Raw genomic sequence first — 24036 nt, forward strand, 5'->3', positions numbered from 1 at the left:
ATTTTCTTTTCAATTCCAGAGCATGTTAAAGTTCAATTTCCTCCTTTCAATTAAAAAAAAAATGTCGATCAAATTTAAACAAAATTAATATTGGGAAAACATATATGTATTGTAGGAATCTTTTTAATCAAACCCATATTATGGGATTCATTTGCGGATCACCTTACAGAAAATCAATCTCAACAAATTCCCTTGTAACATAGGCAACGATTAAAATCGTCAAACCTTCTTTTCCTTTTTCTTGCACAAAAAATGGTAGAAGCTTAAAATATGTAAAATAAACTATATATATGTCTTTATCAATCACTGCATTTTTATCTTTATAATATTTACTGGAATCTCTTTCTTTTTGGCCGGTGCAGGTATCGTACGAGAGTTCATGTGCTTGAAAGCAGACACGTATGCATAAGTTAAACAACTCTTCTTATCTTATTGGTCTTGTTTTCCTTGTCGACCATTGCATTGCCCTCCACTTCACCCATCAAACCCCACAACTTTATTAAGCAATATAAACAAAGAAATCGAAAACCAAATATCTAAGCATATACTCTTAACAAAGAAACAATAATGTCATTTAGATACGTAAAATTGACTACATTAATGATGGATGAACTTTTCTAATTATGATTTGTATTAAATAATGCGTCGATAATGTGAACAATTTTGCCTTATCAAAAGCATTACTCAAAGAAATACTTGATCCTTTATATTTTTTAATTTCTTTAAACAAATCAGAGTTTAATAATGTGTGCAGAATTTTTGTTTTTCATAAATTACTTGTTTATGCGTGTGAGTCGGTGGTTTACAATAAAGGAGAAAATGACTTTTTTATACAGAAAACCCAAGCATTATTCTCTACTTAATTCGAAAGTTGCATACCTCCAAAACATTTACTCCCCAACCCACCATCTTTTGTCTATAAAACCACAAGACCTTGAATCCATAACAACCTCTTGAATAAATCTACTCTCTTTCCAACAACAAAAAATCTTCCCTCCAAATCACATGGCTTACTACAGAAGAAGCCAAACCAGCTCCTTCTTAGAAGGGTTTTCTCTAAGCCCTCTGCCCTACCCAGTACTCCTAATCCTGGCAGTGATCTCCATCTTCTTGGGCATCTCATGGTACTCCTCCTACGAGTCAGCTGTGGAAGAAGCTGAAGGGCAATTCAATTGGGTGCTTTTGCTCACGCCAATATTTCTCATCCTCATTGTGAAGGGGCTCTCATCTATGGATCCTGGTTGGCTCTTCTCCATGTCGCCGTGGGACCGCCGCCGGAGGACTCACCATATACCTTCAGAGGGAAGCTCACCTTGGGGTGTTGCTGCTTTCATTATTCTCTTGCTTGTTTTGCTGCAATACCAGTCTTCTTTTCGTGATAGCTGGCTCATTTAATTAGCATGCGGATGTAGTAGGATTGTTTGTTTTTTTTTATGCTCTGAGTTCAAGTTTTGTATGTGTATATTGGAGCTGTATATAGTGAAGTTTGATCTTCTACTTCAAATTTCTGTGTTGCTTTTTACTTTCATACTAATCATGATAAAAATTTCATGAAAGAAAGAGATGCAAATGTTTATATTGTCTGATTTTGAATTTAGACTCACAGTTCAAGAAAAAATGTAACATAATCTGTGATTTGAAATGAAAGTATCTTATGTTGTTATGTTGTTGTCATACAGTTTGTCAAAAAAAAAAAAAAAAAAAAAACGTTTCCTTCTTTATTCCATCTATATGTAATATGATCATTGTGGGTTTTAGGTTCTTCCGTTATATGTTTCTCTAATTGTTTCATTAGCCTAATTTGCTTGCTTGGGAATAATAAGTAACTGTCCAAAGTACGTATTATAGGCAAACTTTATACTTAAGCTAGGGTTGTTGTAATTTGTAAGTGATCATATTTATAGAAACATGAAATAGGTAACCTATTTGAGTATGTGAAAAAAAATTATCCCACATCAGAAAAGTAACTTAAAAGGAATTTGATAATTCCGATCACGTTGCCAGTTGATTTTGGGATGAAACCTTCAAATATTCATAAAGTTGTGTTGAGGCATCGTGAGACTTGAGTACAATCAAATAAGTCAATTGCTTGATCCGTTTGCTCTTCATATGAAGTTTGTCCTATTAGTTAGACGAGGGGCCAAATAGACTCGTGACTCATATTAATAATTAATAAGAATGTTACTTGTTACACTCAAATGCATATGACTAAAATAATTTGATCTTACTGATACGAAGAAATATATGTAGCAAGTACATGAACGGTTCTGATAAAAAATAATTAGATAAGCAACTTATGTGCTTCAAGGTTATGAGATAATTGTCAAGCCGGCCAGCCAAAAGACAAGGAATTTAGCCTGGTAATGTCCTCATATTGTGTATTTCGTTTTCAGCTATTTGTTTACGTCTGACTTCTCTCACATCTGTAATCAAACTTTGAAAACAACCCGCCCTAACCCATTTAATTATAAATTAACCCAAACCAACCCTACCGACACCTGTCTTTGTCGTCGACTGCTCTTAGCAAACCGACCCTTGAATAATCAGGGACTCTTATAGATAATCATAATCCTTACCTCAAATAATATATCAGGCCAAATTAGTAAGGGCATATTTTAGATTCAGGTTTTTATCATAAATAGTCTCTGAAATTGACGATCATCATCAAGATGATCCTTAAAATTGAAAATCAATTAATGTAGTTCCTGAAAATAGGTGTCACAAATCAATGTAGTTCTTCCATCACAATTTTGTTAAGTGCTGATGTGGCACATAAATGAGTCTCATAAGTCATTTTTTCTCATAAATGATCATTGAAATTGACCCGCGACATGAAAATGGTATCTAAAATTGACCTGCGACATCAAAATGGTTCCTAAAATTGAAAATCGATCAATGTAGTCCCGCAAGTAAATGTCCCAAATCAATGTAGCATTTCCATTACAATTCTGTCAAATATTTTGTTAAGTGCTGATGTGACACATAAATGAAACACACAAGTCTAATTAAATTTAAAAAATTACAAATAAGTTTAATAATTTAACAGTTAATAAAAATTTGTGAATCCAAAAATCCAAAAAAAAGGTGTGGTTATCCTCAGAACGACCTTATCATGAAACATGTATGGATTATAAACGTCATGAAAGCATCTTATTACTTTTCAAGAAAATGGAAAACAAATGGCGGACAAATGGTGGGATTCCATTGATCAAATGTAGCTGTTGATGAAATGAGAAGGCAAGGAATAGTGAACTTTGTCCTGGTTGAAGCAATCCATATGGAATAATGGATGTCATTAATAGACCATTAATCATAACAATGGAAGAAGATATTCGTCAGGGCTATCTTATTAGGAGAAAAGAGCAGGGATCGCATGAAATTGAATGAGATAAAATACAATAAGGTCTTATGAGAGGAGAGGGTATTCTTATACAAATTTTCTATAATAATACAAGCAGATATTCGTTACAACTGTCTGGTTAGGGTAATTTTTTCTTGAGTGGGGATTGAAGGAGATTGGATGAGACCAAATACAATAAAGTATAATGCTCTTATAAGAAGTGTTGAATAAATGACGTGGAAATAAAAGGTCTCCGTACACAAGTTTGCTTTCTACCTTTGGAAATGTTATGGAAAATTAAATGAAAACCAACAGGTCATATAACTTTGGAGAGCCAAACAAGTGGACCAATCAAGGAAAAAAACAAACGAATACAAGTGGATCAAAACAAGAGAAGAATCGATTATAACTCTCCACCAATTACTCAATCAATGGAAGACTTTCCAAGCCCTAAAAAACAACACATTTGAAGATAATAATATATCAACAAGATTTCTGCTCAAAAGAAAATAATCAGTTTCTACTACAAATCAATAACTTAGACTCTAATAAAAATTATTCTCTCTAAACGTTACGATGCTTCCTTTTATATCCCATAATCTTAATATTTCTCTGCTCAGCCTAATCCATAATTTTCATCCTCAGAACAAGAAGAAGAGGAAGAGCATAACCTTAACTCTTCTTCTCTTCTTCTTCTTAATCTTTAATTCTTATTAACAATGGGTTCCTGCTTCCCTAAACAGCTCGAACGCCGGAAGGCGATCTCAACGGAGGGGAAAGCACTACGCGATCTCCACCAAAGCGTTGGTGAGGACTTCCCAGCATGTGCCTACAGGCCTCCAGACAGGAAAAATTGGATGGCGGGAATCAACCCGAAAAAAGTTCACATAAACAAAATTGTATGGCCGGGAACTCATGATTCTGCAACCGACAAGATTGGAATTCCATGCATCACTAGGCCTTTTGGACAATGCCAAACAATGTCTATATACAAACAGCTTGTCACAGGCACCAGAGTGCTTGACATTCGGGTTCAAAAAGATCGCCGGGTGTGCCACGGAATTCTTATCACGTACCACATTGATGTTGTGATCAAGGACATTAAAAAATTTCTGTCCGAAACAAAGTCTGAGATCATACTCCTTGAAATCAGGACGGAATATGGGCACCAAGACCCTCCTGATTTCGATAAGTATTTGGTGGATCAGCTCGGAGAGGTCCTTATCAACCAGGACGACAATGTGTTCAACAAGACTATTTCAGAGTTGTTGCCGAAGCGAATAATATGCGTGTGGAAGCCGAGGAATTCACCTTCCCCTGAGGCAGGGGCGCCTCTGTGGAATTCTGTCTACTTGAATGATGATTGGATTGACACGGATTTGCCATCAACGAAATTCGAGAACAATTTGAAGTGTTTGAGTGAACAACCTCCAATTTCATCAAGGAAATTTTTTTACAGGGTGGAGAACACAGTGACACCTCAGGCTGATAACCCTATTGTGTGTGTTAGACCTGTGACCCAACGGATTCACGAGTTTGCGAGGTTGTTTATAACGGAGTGCTTCTGTAGGGGTATTGCAGATAGGTTGCAAATCTTCTCTACTGATTTTATAGATGAGGATTTTGTTGATGCATGTGTTGCTGTTACGTACTCAAGAATTGATCACGGGAAAGCCTGATTTTTCATCTTAGCTTGTGTCATGTGTAGCTTTGTCTTTGTTGATGGCAACCTTCTGCAAATATTCAACGTGTAAAGTTGTGTATCCATACCGTTGACACTTTCGGATAGACACAATTGTTGAAACTTTGCCTATCCATACCGTTGTGTATTTACTTCAAAAGGGAAAATAAAACAAAATAGTAATGATGCTAAAATGCACAGGCATTCGTTTATCCAATTCCAACCCATTACATCTTTTAGTTAACAAACGATTTAATCAATCCGACCTCCCACCAAACCACTTGGAATGAACCGATGATAGGTAAGACCAGAAGCAGCACCAACAAGATGGCAACACCCCACAGCGAGTTTGAGCTGCCACCCCTGCCTGCTCGTTGAACTGCCTCGCGCTGTGAAGGCCGGTACCTGAAGTTGAACCATCCGGTAGAAGAAATCGAAGAGTACAAAGCTACCAAAAATATCAAGAAAATAGGCAAGGATATTAGGAAAAGGTGGGCGTTGATGGCTGTGTGTTGCATTTGGGACTTGTAGTCGGTGTACTGAGAAAGCCATAAGAAAGCAATAACAATGGCAAAGATGGTGAGCAAATGTAGGGGAGGTGCAGAGATTGAGGTTAGGGTTTGGCCGGTCCAACCTTGCTTCCACCGTGGGCCCCTCCTCTTAGGGTAGAACCACTCCATCCTTGTCTTCCTCCTTCGGTCTCCTTGCAGCTAGGGTTTCTCTGTGTGCGCGTGTGTGTGTGTATAAGAGGTAAAAAGAGAGGATGTGGGTTTTTTGGCTTGAGTTTTACATTAGGTTGTGGGTTTGGCATATATGCTTTGAGTGTAGGCTTTGCTTCTCACAAAGTTTTACTTTGAACAAATGCTCTCCCTAGATATGCAAGTAATGGTTGGTGACTAATCATGTGATTGATTGCCTAATTGGCGTTGATGTCTTTGATTAGTTGCTCCTAAATTCTAGAGAAACTTTTCAATGTGACTCTCACATCGGGTTTACCGATCCAAGCTTTGATATAACACGCGTATCTAATTACTAGGAGTAGACCCAACATCCATTAAATACCGACCCTATCATCTAGCTATATTATAAGACAGTGGATTAGTAACGTCATGTGTCAGGTAACACACCAAAAAAGTTTCTTGTTTTACAATATTGATCCACCAAATTCAGTACGCCAGAATTCAATTGAGATTTAGGGCAGGAAAGAGAGGACCCCAAGATGTGGATTTGATTACGAGAGGACCCTTTTGTTCAAAATGTTTATGCCACATAATATGACTTGTATTGCTCTCTAATGTCCACCACACAATAAGTGACCGATGGAAAATGGATAGAAGATATATTTTCCTATCTTTATGGAGGGGGAAAACACTTCAAAAACGACCCAGGAAAAAAAATTCCTTATGATAAACTGGCTCGTACATTTGTTACAATATGCTTCAATCTCAAGGTACCTTCGCATCGGCCCTTTATTTGATCTCGGAACCACCATAATCAAGCAGCAACTTTCTTGGCTGTCACAGCGTTGACGATAGTAGCAAATTCAGGGCCCTGGAGGAAGAAAACTCAACTTGTTAGTGTCATTTTTGTAAAAGTTGCAACCAAAAAAAGATGGTTCTAAACCACGTAATGCTTTTCGCCTTCGTGTTTGAAATCTCAACGCAAATAATTGCAGGGGTATACCTTTAGGGAAGCACCGCCAACAAGAAAACCATCAATATCTTCCTTCTTTGCAAGCTCAGCAGAATTGCCTCCATTTACAGATCCTGAAATCATATCCAAATTCAGTTAAATCTACTACCGGCACTCAGATATTCGTCCAGATCTAAGACTGGAATATCCTGACCAGCTGACAGCTGAGCGGAATCATTATGTTCAAATGATATTTACAACAACGACAATTTGAATGTCTCCTAAAGTTCTTTACATCTTACAGTCAAAGCATCAACGATGCCATTATTGCCAAGCCAAACACCAAACTCACACAAAATTTCAAGGTGAAGTTAAATCCATATATCAACAGGCCCCTCTTGAGCCGAAAGTGTATAACTAATTTAAGTTGCTCAACCGCAGCAGTGCAATTTTTAACAAACAGACCCTCAATCAGAAAGTTGCAGGAAAAAAGTTACCTCCATAAATAATTCTTGTTTTAGATGCAACTTCTGCTGACACATTCTGTTTCAGCCAATCACGAACAGCTACATGTACTTCCTGAGCTTGTTCTGGACTGGCTACCTTACCAGTCCCAATGGCCCATACAGGCTCATAAGCAACAACTATCTTATCCCAGCTGGGTACTGCGTCTGTGCATAGGAGACATGGGTTATACAAAGGATAAGCTGAATACCTTGACTACACAATCACTAAAAAGAAGGGTGAAGTTACCTGCAAAAGCCTTCAGCTGCTGAAAGCAGACGTCAAAAGTTTTCCCAGCTTCCCTTTCTTCTAGCTTCTCACCAATGCAAGCAATTACTCCAAGACCCTCATTCAACGCATAGGCAGCTTTCTTTCCTATAAACTGTAATAAAAAACTTCAGTTACATTTTGAATACTTACAATAGATCAGAAAGTTCATAAATTTTTTTATTCAGGACACCTCCGTTAAAATTTAAACAAAAGATTTTCAAAGCATTCACCTGGTCATCTTCACCAATCACATGTCTCCGTTCTGAGTGCCCAAGAATAACCCAAGTGGCTCCAATATCCTTCAATTGTTCCACACTGCAAAATGAAAATGGTACTAGTAATTATGTAAATTCATCAAACTGAAAACACGGACGGAAGTGTGCTAATGCATTCATAAGAGAATCATCAGAGACCCATGTCACCTCAGAGCTTATATACACTACTGTTATAAGATATGGATGTTTGAGTCGCAATCTTGAAACAGACCACTCACTTTCCTTGAAGTACAAGGACTTAATAACCCTGTGGAATTGATTCTAAATTCAAACAGGACTTGAATAATGTTTAAATTCATTTATATTGAAAGAAAAAAAAGAAGTATTCCATACATAATTGGAGAAGAGCTTCGAAAGGGGGAAAAACAGAAACTATGAAACCGCTACCCAGCAAGTTTAAAATGTCATAATGAGAATAGTCTCCAATCAACACAACCAAAGATCATACATCCATTGCAAAATGAAAGTACATGTATATGTGAAAAAAAAAAAAACTACTAGTAATTTAACAAGGAAGAGAAACTGACCTGATTTCTCCTGTGAAAGCCCCACCTTTTCCAACCCAGGAATTTTGACCAGATAACTCAATACGATCTGTTAACGAGCTCTTCACCTGATCTAAGTAAAGAAATGGTGGTGCTACAACAACATCTGTACATGTTATAAGAAAACCAAAAGTTAACAACACTAAACTTCTTAAATGATATCAATACAAACTTGATTTTACACATATGAAACCATTATGTACATGCAAAGTAACATGTTGGACTTGCCACCCTTGAACATCTATGACCAACACCTTTTTGGCCGTTGTATATGGTTCCAAGTTTCTTACCTAGATACAATTCTATCGCTGCCTTATTTTCTGAAGTCATATCACCTAAACTTATTTTTCACTTCCATTCATGCAGAGTTATCTTTCTACCCAATTTTGGTCATTCTTCATGTATAAGTAAAGACAGGATAAAAGCAATATTTTAAATCAACTGCAAACTGAAAGAGGTATATAATGAAGATTAAACATAGCATTATCTCACCGACATCCGGTTCCAGTTTTGCGCTGTTCAAGTCGGCAACTAGCTTGCTGATGGAGTCTTTTGTGCCATTCTAAAAGACAGGAAAAAAAAAATGAAGATAAAAACGTCAAAAGAAGAACCGAACCATACTAAAAGGGTTTCAAATTTGACTACTTATATACATCTTCAACATCCAACAAAAGAGGCTAAGAATATAGATTAAACAAAACAGGTTATACAAATTTTGAAAAACTTATTAATTATGTATCACTGAAATTAACAACTAAAATTAAAATACCAGGGCAGCATTGTGCCGGCTTTATATTTAAAATCCATTGAAAAATGGTAGTTTTTTACAGATGCTCTATCAAGGAACCGCGCAAATTCGTTGAACAAAAAACAAAGCAAATAGACAATGCAGCAAAAGTACTTACACACTTCCAGTTTCCACCAACAAAGAACTGCAAGAAAAATAAAAGATACAATCAATTAGTAAACTCCGGAAAGGAGACCCCATAAATATGAATAACTATGAATACATCGTGTGAAAATTTCCAGAAATTTATAGTGAAGGACAACTGCATTCTGAGTATAAGTACTAAAATGTTCAAAATTTCTAGGAAAATCCAATAGAAAATATGAAATTTTAATCGATTAAGATCGAAGGTCCCTCCTTTCAATTTTCTCGGAAACCAAACAAAAGACAAGGACGCGATAACAAGAAGGAAGCTGGAGTAATAGAACTAATAATCTACCTTTCCAGTGCCGGCCATGGCGACGACGCCTCTGGAGGCCTTGCGGGAGGAGGAGGAGAGGCGGAGGTGGGAGTGGAGGTGCTGGAAGAGGGATTGGGTAGCGGAGAGAGAGTGAGAGGATTCGAGCTTGGAGCACGACGGCCGGAGGCCCGAGTAAGAGGAGAGAGATTTAGGGCCTGAGAGTTGGGAGGCTAGAGATGTGGAGGCCACCGCCATGGCTGCTGACTCAGTGAGTTGGGAGCTTCCGAGTCGGGGGTGTTTTACTTGTTTGGTGCGAGTGAGGTAGTGAGTCAGAGAGCGAGAGAAACTTCGCCACTTGTGGTGGTTAGGTTTTATGGTAACCAGAAAGGGTTGTTAGGATAGGAGCCTTCACGCGGTTGCTAGACACGTCAATTGCACGCGACTTCAATTTTTTTTTTTTTTTGACCAGCTAACAATCTAGCTTTGGTTTTTTAACCGGTGGTTTGTCAGGTACCAACCAACGGTCGCCTAGCTTATTCCCCTTAAAAAAAAAAAGAAAAAATAAATACAACTGTTTGTACCTTACTTGACTAATCCCGAAATTACTAAACATTGGTCAACTTCATACCTTCAAGGATTCATGTTGAGGCACCCCTGTTGAAGCACTTTCCCACCAAGAGGCCAATCACAGAACGACATGTGTTAATGTCAGAATAAAACTTCTAGAGTCCCACATCAATTGTGGACGAAAACCGAAGACCTTCCTCAACTATAAAAGAAGACCATTCTTCTATAATTAATCTCTAATGTCATTATTGTACTTAAACTAGTCATTAGAACTCACTAATGATGAGAACTGCTTTACTCTGTAGACGTAGCCAAACTTAAAGTGAACCACGTACATCTTATGTTTACTTCTATATCTGTCTCTTTACATATTATCTTTATTAGATGATCGGAGTAACCGAACTAAGGTCATAAACTTGACACTTTATGTTGCTAAAAAATCTCGTTGATTTTGTTCATCAACAAAAATAAAAAGTGAATCGAAAAGTAAAAATGTACGTATTTACACGTGCATTTCAAGTGTTTGACTTGATTCTCTCTCCTAACGTGGTTTATCAACCTAGGTGTCATCTCAAAACAACTTTAGGCTCATCCACTAAGATTGTGGGTAGAGCAGCTGTTGCCTATTCATTTTTCTGTGTTCAACTTAGAACGACGTCAAAAACAATGTCATTTGATGGATTTAACTATAATTTATGATAAATATTATATTAAGGATGAATGATATCATTTTGGACCTTCAAACACGAAGAATGTGAGATATTGAGAAATTTAATTGAGAGCAGTTAAAAGTATTTTTCTTAGCACTTGAAATTCTCTGTTCGGTTCTCTCCTGAAAATTGATTGTTGACAAAAATTAAACAAAAAAGTTTGAGTAATATGCATCTTGAATTGAAGTTTGAGTAGAAACCAAGAAACAGTTGGAAAAACAGTTGAGATAATGAGGTCAAGTTTGCCGCTTTATTTTGTCTTTTCATTGAAGTTAAGCACAGCGTACTAAAGCGACAAAGAAGGATATTCAATTTGGATATATTTCGGTATTGTTTCATGCATTACAGTTGCATCATCATATTCAGCACTCAAATTGCAAATACACTGGCATCCAAGAAGTACGCCTTCCAATCTCTCGGAGTAAATTTTGAGTTCAAATCTCATAAAAAATTCCGTCAAAGCATCTCATGCGCTCAAATTTCATGAACGAGTGTTGTCTCTATTGAGTTGCCTGCATCGGAGTACGTTTTTCTCCTCTCCGACCAAATTTCGCCGTTCACTCAAAGTGTTTGGATTGGATGCAAAACTCATTTCATCCGTTTATCGAATTTGTGGCTTTCATTGGACATTTCTTTGTATTCATGCAATGCAAGCACCCCACTCTTGTATCCCTTTCAGCATTTAAGGTCCTCCAAATGGTTTCACCAATCACAGCCCCCGTGCCATCTCGTATTTTGCCCTTTTTGGACCTCAACCTCACAAGATTCACGATTACGACACGCTTCCTTTTAATTTTATCCCAAAATATCTACAGATCAGATTCTTCTGGGAAAACAACGTAAAACTTTCAACCACAGCCGCTCATCTGCCTAAGAATTAAGAAATGATAAGTTTTGGTCTCTTTTGTATTATACATGCTACAATTTCATGCTTGAAAATCACGTCCAAATGTATTTGGACGTAAATTATACCCCGATCGACTTTGATCCAAGAATTATGTACATTATGATAGTTCATCTCGGTCGTCCCCATGGCGCCCATGTACCCGAAATTCACCTTCTCCCTCATGATGAACTGCAAAAACCGTAATAAACCAGAACCAGATACCATTGATAAAAAAACTCGACCCTCGCATTAGAACATTGAAACATTATCTGCATCCAACGAGTTCTCCCACTACTTCATGCATTATGTTCCATGCTAATATGCCAATACATGAACTTAACCAGGAATGATGTAAATCCTTCCTATTTTCCACGGGATATGCATATTAGAGAGTTTGAGGATGTCGTTAGTACATTTTATAACCGACCTGATGCAATTGATACCATAAAATAATAACAAACTCTATTCTCGTTAAATGAAAAAAACAGTTGGTTATATTCTTTGATGGCTAGGTCTACACGTAACACGTTCTTGAAGTGAGATGACTCGTGCATTTTTCATAGATATTTTCCAAATCATAAGACAATGGCTTTAAAGAGAATAAATAAAAATAGAACCTGCCTTGTTCTGTTCTTTGTTAACCCTTTTTCTCCTTTTCAGTCGTCAGCCTTTTTGCCACCAACTACACTATTAGATGAGCTATCCTGTACACTACGAGAAGAAGAACATCTACTTGACGAACTGCCTTCTCTGTTTTCCAGCCTCGCTGACTTTTTAGATTTTCTTCGTACTGATGACAAATCCTACAAAACAATGAAGTTAGGTAAATGAGGACTGCCATTCCCAAAAATGTAAAATGAAACCAACAAGGTCCATCGTAATTGCGTTAAAATGATTGTATAGCTTTATATCTTTCACAAAACAACTTAAACATTAAAAGGCTACAGCTAACCTGATCCGAAGTAGATCCGGGAGTCTTCAACTCTAGTTCTGTAGTGACATCGATTGAATCATCACTTTTGTGAACCTGGCTCTCCCCAGGTGATTTGTTTATAGCATCTTGTTTGCCTGAAACTTGAGACTGGCTTCCTGGATGCACTATTGGAGATATATATTGGGTAGACTGCTGCTCAACCAGAGTATTAGGAGTAATATATGGAAGATAAGTTGAGCAGGGGTTCGGAATGACCCCAGGATTCTGATTTCCGAAATAATGGTATGGCTGCATATGTGGATGCACGGGCATTGGTCGTGCAGGCATTTGCATGGGCATTGGCATTGGCATTGTCATCGGCATCGGATATGGATATGAAGGTGGAGCCATTACAACTGAGTGATCCATAGCACCCCAAGGGAACATAGTCCTGAGTCTCTGCTGATACTGAGCATTAAGGTTCTCAATGTCAGATTTAAGAGATGCCTTCTCTTCTCTAAGGTCATTTTTCTCATGTGTCAACTGTTATTAAAATAAAACAGTGATTAGGTGTCCAATAAATGAATCCAACATATCTGGACATAATTCACCAGAGTACAGAGATAATTACTAAATCACCTCACGAGACTCTTCGGTTAGAGAAACACACTCAGATTTAAGTTTGTCTACTTCTAATGTCAAATCCTTCAGCACTTGAATTGTATCCGCTATAATGGTTGCTTTGTCATTTTTGGGTCTGTCCGGATCTGCATTTTACACATGTAAATCAACGCAAAAGTATGTGCTACTCATGTCTCCAGCAAGGAAAGAAAAAGTGAAAATCCATAAGTGTGCATCATACTAAAAGTTATGGTAGTTATGCAGGAAGCATAAAGAAGTTCATCAGTAAGATATAGTCCCCCATCAATCTGGCCCAAGTTTCCAAACTTCTAGATCATACTCCCCAAACTAGAGTTCAGAGCATAGTTAACTTGACTCAGGTTTCTCATTAGAAACTTTATCTTAGAAAGATACTAGTTATCCATAAGGGTCAGATGAAAATTTCGGTGACAAATACTTCTCCGCATAGCACTGACTCCAAAAAAAAATGCGATACAAATGTACTAAGAAAATGAAGCATTTCTTAGAACTTAGAAGGCTGTTCGCATAACCAGAAGAAGGAAATTGAGCAAACATGCAGTGAACTGCAGAACACAAAACTTTCATATGCAAGTCTATAAAGAGTAGGGGGTTAATAAATGCGTGCCACAATTCGAATATGGCACTCAGCTCTGTAAGGAAACTCAAGTATAAGTAGTCTATCTATACATACTTCACTATCACGAAATAATACAAAAACAGAATTTGACAATAGGCTATAGCAATACTCATCTGGACAGAGTTACAGATATCAAAGTATCAAAATCTCTATCTATGGTTATCTATGTCATAGCTGAACTTCATCACATTATGAGGCATTCAGAAAAGAACCGGTTATTAGTCGATTATTGATATATTCACAAAAATTAAATAGTTATTTTTATATAGTGCTTTTATATAGTGCTAAGCTCACCCAAGACATTTCCCAACTCAAGAAACTGCTCATTTAGTCGATCCCTCCTCAACTTCTCCCGGTCAGCCTTCTGAATCTTTCTAGCAGTCAGACAATCCTTAACTTCCCCCTCAGGCCTTTGGCTGCAAACAGTAATCAATCATGATGCTTTAACATACATTGATCACAAGGTAACCCACCAATAATCTCAGTGTACCCCGAAAGTCAACTACTTTTAGGTAATGGTAATGCAGAAAGTCAACTAATGAAAAGGCTTTTTTTGCACACATTCATTTGCTAAGTGGATTCACAACAGAGAAGTTGCACACAGCAAAACACACAATAATCCGTTAAACTAGCAAGCAAGGGGCTTGTAGCTCAGTTTGTTGGAGCATTCTCCCTCGCAACCTTCTGGGGCCCCAAGTTTGAATCCCCATTACAACCAAAATCTTAAAAAATGTGTTTAGCACAGTAATTAAGCAGAATGTAAGCAAACCCATGTAAAAAAAAAAGCACCATTTGGACTGGAAAGCAAAAGTTATTGAAAATTAGCTCAGCTAGAAACAAACCCAGAAAAAGATAGCTATATAGTTCTAATTTTCAACATTTAATCTGATGCTGCTGCGATAAAAGGGCAACAAACATAAATTTTCATAAACATAATATATATATATATATATATAGGATCTGGAATCGTAAAGAGCAGGACGAACCTTGAATTGGGTTGGGAGCGAGTTGGGGGCACGCCGCGATCGGAAGCGGGCTGCGGAAATTCGGCGGCAAATGAGAACGGAGGCGGCGCGGATTGGTTCAAGTCCTCGTGTTTGAGCTGATCCATGAGAGAGAGAGAGAGTCTGTCTACATGGTGGAGGAAGTAGATGAAGAGAATTGAAGGCAGCACATTGTTTTCAGGTGTCGTGTGCAAATGCAATTTGTAAAGTGCGAATCTTATCTGCCAGAACGTTGTTTTTTTGCTTCTCTGGTGACAGACTCGCAGTCGCCCGGTGCCACCGGGCATCTGACTCCCTTTAATTCTTCTTTTTTCGCCTAATTTTTGCTTCTTCTATTTTTTTAACAAATGTATTTTGGTAATTTTGTTACAAAGTTAAATAAATATAAAAATAGTTATTATACCGAGATTTTCTGTAATAAAACTCTCAAACTTGACTTGGTATGCGTGATAAAGTTCAAGTTTTAGAATAATATTATTGTAGTTAAAGTTTTTCATAATAGTTTGAGTGAGTGTGATACTTATATGTGAAAATGAGGTAGTTTAATACTTATATGCTATTGTTACACTAGCGTAAATTCAATTTACTGATATACCACTCATGAGTTTAATACATTGGTATTAATTCATGAGTTTAATATATCATTATCATACTTCAATTATTCGGCCCATTGTAGAAAATTTATGTTTATGAAAGGCCTAATAGTGTGTATTTCAAACAATACTTTTTACCAATTTACTATAAGATGATTCTATTATAAGAACCAAGAATTCAAGGGTGAATTTCATGAGTTTTTTAATTTTCTAAAATTCTCATAAAAATTATCTATTTCTAAAATCCATTTATTATTAAACAATGTATTGAATCAATGAACTCTCTCATGAAATAAAAAATTAAAAAAAAAACTTCTTATTTAAATATTTTCAATGAGGTTATGAGTTCAAATGTATAGACAACTTTTTTTTTTTTATAACAAAAAGGATCTTTTAGTTTAAATATTAATTTTTAGATTATTTTAAACTAAAGTATTATTATTTTAGTTTAGGCAATGGGTCCACGGATGTCCCGACTAATTGGGCTGAGGTGGGGAAGGATTTTTGAGTTATGGGGGATCTAATTGCCCGATTGCTTAGGCAATTGAGATGCGGTGGAATTGCTCTAATGAAAAAATCAACCAAAATAACTTATACATACCATTATAACTTAATATAATTACATAATTATCACGTAATTCTACCACGGTTTATGACCGGCCAACTTTTTCACGACCGATCAATCCAATTTTTTGGCCCGCGGCCAATCCAATTTTCCGATCTCAATATAATTGCTCAAAAATGATTTTCAAAAAAAAAAAAAAGAAGTTAAGTGATGAATTTTCTCAACAAAACAAAAAACTTACTCAACAGAACATAATTCAAGATGTTTAAAGTTGAACATATTGCTATTTTTTAAGTCATTGTTGAACATTGATATTGTTGTAGGCATAATTTACTGAACAATTATGGAGGTCACATTGATATTGTTGTAGGCATAATTTACTACAATTATGGAGGCCAGAAAGAGAGAGAGGGTGCGGCATAGAGAGAGAAAGAGAGAGATGTGTAATTGTGGGTGTGTGTTATTCCACCCCTTTGTGCCTTTAAGTAGTAAGGAATGTTAATTCCTTACCCTTTAGGATTACAATATTTAATAGGTAATCTACTCTTAAGATATATTTTCATATCTACTAAAATTTACACAATCACATTTCTATTCCAATAGAATTGCAACATATATGAAATTTTCCAGCGACCCAAAAATTGATATCGGTGCCAGTGGCATATGAGTTATGTTATTGGAACAAATATGTAAATATTCCTATACTTATAAATGCACTGGCCACAAATTATGGCTTTATCCAAATTAAACAGGATGAGGATGTTATAGTTTTCCTTAAAATCTGTCTTTAAATTTGAATTTGCCTAATAAAAAATATATATGTCCAGTCTCAACATAAAATGTCACGCCCCATATTCGTGGTGGGTGCAAAACTTAACTCCATCCTCGGTGTGCGAATAAATAAATAAAAATGAAAATAGACGAAATACGTGGTTGAAAATAAACTTCTTTTATACAAATAGCTCCAAAAACGTTACAATTGTACTAAATAAATAACAAAACTCTATCTCTCTTGTCTTACTTACACAACCTCAGCTTGTCTAGCCCGTCATATAGATATATTCCTCCAAAAAATTAAAGGGTGAGGGTGAGGAACAACCACTGTCACTAGTAAATAGAATATGTAATATGATAGTCAAGCGATAATGTTTGCTCACGCTAGAAAATAGTATAATTATATCAAAAGTTTTATCACATATCATGCCACATAATTCCACATCACATCATCCATTCACGTGTTTGTTATCCTTCATAATATGCAGCCCACTGCATGACCCCTATATTAGCCATTTTGCCCTACCATCCCGTGCCCCATACATTTATTTCTCAGATGACCCAACACTAAAATTATCATGCTCCATAAATAGTCTCAACAATCCACATAACGTATTTATATATACACCTCAAAATATATACAAATATGTGACATAATATATACAAATATTACGCATTGCAAGACTACTACTATACATCCATGCAACGTGACTAAAGATTGGCATAAATAATAAAAGGGAAGTGTTATTGGCACTTCAAAAATCTCATTCTACACTTTTTACAAGTGTATTTTTCTTTCCAAATATAGAAAGTTTGGAGTATAGAATGAAATTTTTGAAGTGTTAATAACAATTCCTATAATAAAATTGTGAAATGGACTACTACTTATAATTTTATAGAATAAAAAAAAAAGCGGCTACAACCTCCTGCTAATTGGTGGGCTTTGGCGGCTATAAAAAAGTTGGCACGAAGGTGCAAGTGTTGTAGAGAAGTCTGATAAGAATGTAACGCAAATATAACAACTAAGCTAGGTGATAGTGTTGCCATAAAGTGAAGTTGTCAAATGCATGGCTCAAATGCCACCCAGTATATAATCTAGTGGTATTTTTATTCTTTTGTAAGTGAAAAGTTTTAGATTTAAATCTCGTGGATGGTAAATCCAATACTAAATTAGATTGTTCATTGTATGATTAAACCGAACTTCCCCTCTCTTTAATGTAAAATATACCATTGTGCTAAAAAAAAATGCATGGCTCAAATGGAGGACACGTCCACTAAATAACTTCCTATAATCATCAAAATAGAATGCTCAGTCGCTCAATCTATTTCAAGATATGAATGAATTGCATTGCTAAATAAAAATAGGTAGAATCGTTTTTCTAGCACAAAGGCATCACGGGGAAACCCCAAGCCCAAACTAGAAGATAATATGTATATATAAGAAAATCTAATAAAAAGTCTTTTTAAATGATAACTATCTATTTTACACATGTTATGCATGTGCGTATTAAAAGTTTGAAAGTAAAATTTACAAAGTAAAAGACTATAAAATGGTCGCTAAAACTTATTAGTGATGATCTTCAAATAGTGTTTCGTCGATCAAGAATTGTTCATATTTAGCAACTGTTTTGGATAACTATTTTATCACTAAAATTTATCTTATATGGGAGAAAAATGCGAAAGAAAAGATAGGGGCAAATGATATGGTTACCTAGTTGTGGGCCTTTAAAAAATAGTAAAATTATTTTGTATTTAATTACTATGTTGCCCACAATTCTTATTTTGTTTATTTTTATTTCGTTTTGTTGACAATGTTAATTTGGTATTTTCATCTTTTTTTGGTCGACTAAGAGAATTTTATTAATAAATAGTTTAACTAATGAATATATAGTTAAAAAATACGGAGTCTCACATAAAATTAACGAATACTAGAATATATGAATCTACATATATATAAGAGAATGGAGCCATCCATCTACGATGTGCGAATTGAAGGCAACACATTGTTTTCAGGTGTCGTGTGCAAATGTAATTTGTAAAGTGCGAATCTTATATGCCAGAACGTCGTTTTTCGCTTCTCTGGTGACAGACTCGCAGTTGTCTGGACCTATCAACATTTGACTGCCTTTTCTTCTTCTTTTTTCACATAATTTTTGCTTCTTCTTTTTATTTTTTGATTTGGTAATTTTGTTACAAAGTTAAATAAATATAAAACTCATATAGAGGAAACTGATAAAATTATATTAACTTAAATAGTTATTGTACTGAGATTTTCTGTAATAAAACTTTCAAACTTGACTTGGTAAGCGTGGTAAAGTGCAAGTTTTAGAATAATATTACTGTAGTTAAAGTTTTTCACAATAGTTTGAGGGAAATCTTTAAGGGAATGAATTTTTGTTTAATTTTTTTTTTTTATAAAAATGTGGATTACTTGCCTTATTATCCCTGTGCCCTGTACATATATCTCTCGGATGACCTAACACTAAAGTTCTCATTCTCCATGAACAATCTCAACAATCCACATAGTATATTTATATATACACATCAAAATGATACACGAAATCACACATGCTTGACTTGAAAATGGAGAGATATTTGAAAGGGTAAAGTACAAAAAACTACCACAATTATTGGGGTCACGACAGTTTCATACCTCATCTTTTAAAATTGATAATGTCATACCGCATCTTACGAATTTGTGACAATGTCATACCTCCATCAATTTTTCTATTAGTTTTTCTGTTAAATGCTGACGTGGCAAGAGACGGGGACCACTTTCTATTAAAAAATTAATAAAATATTATTAAAAACTAAAAAAAATATTTAATATTTTTTAAATATTAAAATAATAAATAAAAGTAAAATTAAAAAAAAAGGTAAAGTACAAAAAACTATCTCAACTATTGGGGTCACGACAATTTCATACCTCATCTTTTGAAATTGACAATGTCATACCGCATCTGACGAATTTGTGACAATGTCATACCTTCGTCAATTTTTCTGTTAGTTTTTCTGTTAAGTATTGACGTGGCTTGATTCGGTACATACTTTCTATTAAAAAATTATTAAAAACTAAAAAACAATTATTTAATATTTTTTAAATATTAAAATAATAATAAAAAGCAGAGAAAAAAAAAAACCATCAGTTCGTCCCTCCCCTCCCCCTCCCCCTCCCCCTCCTCTCTATTCTCCCCATCTTCATTTTTTTCCCCCACCTGCAAACCCAAAAAAATAAAAAAAATAAAAATATTTTGAAAACCCAACAATCCCCTGCGGAAGAACAAGAAGGAGAAGGAGGAGGAGGAGGAGGAGGAGGAAGAAGAAGAAGAGGAAAAAAAAGAGGAAGAAAAAAAACAAAAATTCCCCCCTGTCGGCGCGGAAGAAGAAGAAGGGAGAAGGAGAAGGAGGAAGAAGAAGAAGAGGAAGAAAAGGAGGAGAGGAAGAAAAAATTAAAAAAAAAATTTGAAAACCCATCAACACCCCCCCTGCGGAAGAAGGAGAAGGAGAAGGAGAAGGAGAAGGAAGAAGAAGGAGAAGGAGAAGTAGAAAGAGGAAGAAGAAGAAGAGGAAAAAAAGGAGGAAGGAAATTTTTTTTTTTTTTTAAAACCATCAACTCCCCTGCGGAAGAAGAAGAAGAAGAAGAAGAAGAAGAGGAAAAAAAGAAGGAAAAAATTTTTTTTTGAAAACCCATCAAACCCCAAATACACCACTTTCATCCATTCTCTACATCCTCTTCCGCACCCATCCTCTACCTTCTCTACTCACCTATCTTCCCGCCGACGGGATTTGGGGGTTTTTTTTTTTTTTTTGGGTTGCAGGAGGGAGAAGAATGTGGGTGGGTGTGGGTGTGGGGGGAAGACAAATTGAATTTTTTTTTTTTTTTTTGTTGGGATTTGCACGTGGGGGAAGAAGATGAAGATGGGGAGAGGAGAGAGGGGAGGAGGGGGGAGGGGAGGGACGAAATGAGGGGGGTTTTTTTTTCTGCTTTTTATTATTATTTTAATGTTTAAAAAATTTGTTTTTTAGTTTTTAATAATTTTTTAATAGAAAGTAGGTCCCGAATCAAGCCACGTCAGCACTTAACAGAAAAACTAACAGAAAAATTGACGGAGGTATGACATTGTCACAAATTCGTAAGATGCGGTATGATATTGTCAATTTTAAAAGATGAGGTATGAAACTATCGTGACCCCAATAGTTGGAGAAAAACTTGTATGGGGCTTGACTTGCCACTGGACTTTGTTAAATGGCACTACAATCCACTTAAAACTCGCCACGTGGCAAGTCTTAAATATATTCTTTTGTCATTCTTTTATATTTAAAATTTTTATAATTATTTTTTTAACTAATTAATATATTATATATATTAATGTTATGTTTCCTTTTTTATTTCTTTCCCCCTATTTATTTTCTTCCCAAATCCCCCCACCACACTTTGTTTTGCCGACTCCCTCCCCTTTCTTTCTTTCCCAGTTTTGTTTGTTTGTTTCTTTTTTTTTTTTTTTAAAAAAAAAAAAGGGTTATGCACCCACTCCAAGTTTATCATGGAAAGCAACCATAAGTTTCTTTTCTTTCTTTATACAATCGTTGCTATGCACACTCCAGATTATCGAGTCAATTTTTTCATATTTGTTATCTTTCACTTTGTTTTGATCGTAGTAACTTTCTATTTTCAAGAAAGTACTTCTCTACCAAATATAATTAAGAACCATAGATAATACTATTTGAAATAAAACTTTGATCAAAACATTAGCTATTAAAAAACTTGATATCCCAGGTGAATGTAAAAGTTATTTTGACTAAATGTCAAGCAACCAAACTATATAAATAAAAAGAAAAAAAAATCCCACATTGTCTCTTCAATTCATCCATCTTCAATCCATGAGCTCTATGTTTCCAGCATCTGCGCATTTTTCTAAGAATTCTTGAAGTTGAAGAGCTAAAGTTATGTTATCCAAGATGTCTACTGCCATTAACCTAAATCAATAAACAAAATGTTAGAATGATAACACAAATTGTGACTTATAACTCCAAATATAAGTTTCAATACAAACCTGATTATAAAAGTCATGAAATGATGGATACAAGGTTGTCATATTTGATGGAGCATTGATATACTCTTGATTATGTTGCTCTGCAAGTGTATATATATTCATTACATAATAATATAGTATATTCACAATAAAAAGTATAAAGTACCATATTGAATGAGTATTACCAGAAACTACAGTATTAGGTGGTGACATTTTCGAGGTATATCTAACTTTTGCCACTTTCTTCGATTTTTCCAAAGCACTCTTCAATCTCTTATTGGTTACCCCTTTAGCTCTCACTGTTGGAGGATCCAATATATGTTGATCATCATCTTGAACACCGGAAGTAGATAGGCTATTTTTCTTTTTAACCTTATCTGAGGCTTTCTTTGCTTTTATGTCCTTTTCAACCAACTTCATTGCCTCTGATAATTTTTCACTAACAATGTGAGCACCCCAATCACTCATTGACGCTAAGCTAAAAAGACTATTTCCTTTATGCATCAATTGACTGAGACGTAATGATTGAGCAGACTTCAGATTTCCTTGTGGTGATGAATCATCTAAATCACTACTCAAAAGCATCCCTTCTTTGACCGTTTTGGTCCATCTCTTTAATACATATTGGGTCGGTATACTAGTAAGATATTTCGAATCAAACACCCTTAAAGCATGACGACACAATATGCCCTTAGCTTCATACATTTTACATGAGCAGGAAACCATGGAAGTATGAGAGATAAACTCAATTGTGTTCACTCTTTTATGACCTTCTTCGGTTGCTTCATAGATAGTAACACCTTCTTCATTACTAACTTCTCTTAACCTTACTGTCAAACAACTCATGTACTCAATTTCAAAGAACTTGAATATTTTATTGGTGTACACCTCAGCTGCATGACATAAAATTCCACTAATTACTTTGAGACGAGGCATACCTTGTTTGCAGCGAAAATCTTCTTGTAACTCTGTCAAACGCATGTCTTCTAGCTTTTTCTCATAGTGAAGCACAAACTCAACAATATTTGTTGTCTTTGTACACATTTGATGGAAAACATTATTTGTACTCTCAACTCTTTGAGTGGATTTCATATTTGCAGAGAAAGTATCTAAGCTAAAAGCAGGACACCACTTATTACGAAGGTTATATAGCTTATTAAGCCATGGATGAGTTTGAAGGTTGAACTTACTAGTCATGGAATCCCATGCAACTTCAAATTCTGGTACACTTTGACAACCACCAAACACCTTGTTGAAATGTGTCCTGAACTCAGGATTGGCATAAAGGCTAGAAATATTTTTTGTAGCATTATGTGCGATGTGCCAAGTACACAACCGATGACGTGTCCCCGTAAACACTTGCTCAATAGCATTTGCCATTGCTTGATCTTCATCAGTGAAAATAGTCTTTGGTTGTTTATTGCCCATCGACTCTAAGAATGTCTTAAATAACCAAACATAATTATAAATAAAAATGGAAACATAACATTAATATATATAATATAATATATTAATTAGTTAAAAAAATAATTATAAAATTTTTAAATATAAAAGAATGATAAAAGATTATATTTAAGACTTGCCACATGGCGAGTTTTGAGTGGATTGTAGTGCCACTCAACGAAATCCAGTGGCAAGCCAAGCCCCACACAATTTTTTCTCCAATAGTTGAGGTAGTTTTTTGTACTTTATCCTTTTTTTTTTAAAATTTTACTTTTTTTTATTATTTTAATATTTAAAAAATATTAAATATTGCTTTTAGTTTTTAATAATATTTTATTAATTTTTTAATAGAAAGTGGTCCCCATCTCTTGCCACGTCAGCATTTAACAGAAAAACTAACAGAAAAATTGACGGAGGTATGACATTGTCACAAATTCGTAAGATGCGGTATGACATTGTCAATTTTAAAAGATGAGGTATGAAACTGTCGTGACTCCAATAGTTGAAGTAGTTTTTTGTACTTTACCCTATTTGAAAATAGAGTAAAATCTGATGATACTTCAGATTTTCATTTGTTACAAAATAAGGAATTTTCTAACACATTACATAAACCACTCACCTCGATCGATAACTAAAACCTTAGCAAAACAAGCCTACTAGCAATCTCCACACCTCAAACCCTAGCTCTCTCTTTCTTTTTTTCTCTATATGTTTAACATAATATATACAAATATTACGCATGCAAGACTACTACTATGCATCCATGCAACGTGACTAAAGAGTGGTATGAATAAAATTGTGAAATGAACTGCTATTTATAGAATAAAAAAAGTGG

At 35.3% G+C, this 24036-nt stretch overlaps 5 protein-coding genes across 7 annotated transcripts; 2 read left to right on the forward strand and 3 right to left on the reverse strand.

Annotated features, from left to right (window-relative positions):
* Nucleotides 1-898: 898 nt before the first annotated feature.
* Nucleotides 899-1504, forward strand: LOC103938347. The gene has a single exon (XM_009348353.3). It carries the CDS (start codon nt 1006-1008, stop codon nt 1393-1395), a length of 390 nt encoding a protein of 129 aa, XP_009346628.1. The 5' UTR covers nt 899-1005; the 3' UTR covers nt 1396-1504.
* A 307-nt stretch (nt 1505-1811) lies between these two features.
* Nucleotides 1812-5244, forward strand: LOC103938348 (PI-PLC X-box domain-containing protein DDB_G0293730-like). The gene has a single exon (XM_009348354.3). The coding sequence runs from the start codon at nt 4060-4062 to the stop codon at nt 5017-5019; it is 960 nt and encodes a 319-aa protein (XP_009346629.2). The 5' UTR covers nt 1812-4059; the 3' UTR covers nt 5020-5244.
* A 957-nt stretch (nt 5245-6201) lies between these two features.
* LOC103938349 (triosephosphate isomerase, chloroplastic) lies at nt 6202-9785 on the reverse strand. The gene is made up of 9 exons (XM_009348355.3): nt 9474-9785; nt 9153-9179; nt 8740-8809; nt 8230-8353; nt 7658-7742; nt 7407-7539; nt 7151-7324; nt 6705-6787; nt 6202-6572 (listed from the first exon to the last, which is right to left on the reverse strand). Exons 1-9 carry the CDS (start codon nt 9687-9689, stop codon nt 6516-6518), a joined length of 969 nt encoding a protein of 322 aa, XP_009346630.2. The 5' UTR covers nt 9690-9785; the 3' UTR covers nt 6202-6515.
* Nucleotides 9786-11596: 1811 nt separating this feature from the next.
* Nucleotides 11597-15119, reverse strand: LOC103938351 (transcription factor bHLH121). Of its 3 annotated transcripts, none has more exons than XM_009348358.3 (6): nt 14776-15119; nt 14084-14205; nt 13150-13277; nt 12550-13053; nt 12219-12400; nt 11597-11786 (listed from the first exon to the last, which is right to left on the reverse strand). In XM_009348358.3, exons 1-5 carry the CDS (start codon nt 15078-15080, stop codon nt 12254-12256), a joined length of 1206 nt encoding a protein of 401 aa, XP_009346633.2. In that variant the 5' UTR covers nt 15081-15119; the 3' UTR covers nt 11597-11786; nt 12219-12253. The 3 variants fall into 3 exon arrangements, with proteins under 3 accessions (XP_009346633.2, XP_048420312.1, XP_009346632.2); XM_048564355.1 differs by having other exon boundaries at nt 12215-12400; XM_009348357.3 differs by lacking the exon at nt 11597-11786 and having other exon boundaries at nt 11999-12400.
* Nucleotides 15120-21599: 6480 nt separating this feature from the next.
* Nucleotides 21600-23186, reverse strand: LOC103946467 (protein FAR1-RELATED SEQUENCE 5-like). Its single transcript, XM_048569012.1, has 2 exons — nt 21925-23186; nt 21600-21702 (listed from the first exon to the last, which is right to left on the reverse strand). The coding sequence occupies exons 1-2, from the start codon at nt 23184-23186 to the stop codon at nt 21600-21602; spliced, it is 1365 nt and encodes a 454-aa protein (XP_048424969.1).
* Between the last annotated feature and the right edge of the window lie 850 nt (nt 23187-24036).

This window comes from the organism of the source record quoted next, unplaced genomic scaffold (assembly GCF_019419815.1).
Source record: "Pyrus x bretschneideri cultivar Hongxiangsu unplaced genomic scaffold, Pyrus_bretschneideri_v1 Contig10, whole genome shotgun sequence".
Taxonomy (NCBI): Eukaryota; Viridiplantae; Streptophyta; class Magnoliopsida; order Rosales; family Rosaceae; genus Pyrus; species Pyrus x bretschneideri.

Bases quoted from the DNA above. Each gene is read 5' to 3' on its own strand.
- LOC103938347 (XM_009348353.3), top strand. From the start codon at position 1,006: ATGGCTTACTACAGAAGAAGCCAAACCAGCTCCTTCTTAGAAGGGTTT.
- LOC103938348 (XM_009348354.3), top strand. From the start codon at position 4,060: ATGGGTTCCTGCTTCCCTAAACAGCTCGAACGCCGGAAGGCGATCTCA.
- LOC103938349 (XM_009348355.3), bottom strand. From the start codon at position 9,689: ATGGCGGTGGCCTCCACATCTCTAGCCTCCCAACTCTCAGGCCCTAAA. The intron at 9,180-9,473 runs GTAGATTATTAG...TTTTTCTTGCAG, and splicing joins CCATGGCCGGCACTGGAAAG to TTCTTTGTTGGTGGAAACTG. The intron at 8,354-8,739 runs GTGAGATAATGC...TAACATGTACAG, and splicing joins AAAACTGGAACCGGATGTCG to ATGTTGTTGTAGCACCACCA.
- LOC103938351 (XM_009348358.3), bottom strand. From the start codon at position 15,080: ATGCCCGGTGGCACCGGGCGACTGCGAGTCTGTCACCAGAGAAGCAAA. The intron at 14,206-14,775 runs GTTCGTCCTGCT...TACTGTTTGCAG, and splicing joins CGCTCCCAACCCAATTCAAG to CCAAAGGCCTGAGGGGGAAG. The intron at 12,401-12,549 runs GTTAGCTGTAGC...ATTGTTTTGTAG, and splicing joins CCGGATCTACTTCGGATCAG to GATTTGTCATCAGTACGAAG.
- LOC103946467 (XM_048569012.1), bottom strand. From the start codon at position 23,186: ATGGGCAATAAACAACCAAAGACTATTTTCACTGATGAAGATCAAGCA. The intron at 21,703-21,924 runs GTACTTTATACT...TTATTGATTTAG, and splicing joins GGTAATACTCATTCAATATG to GTTAATGGCAGTAGACATCT.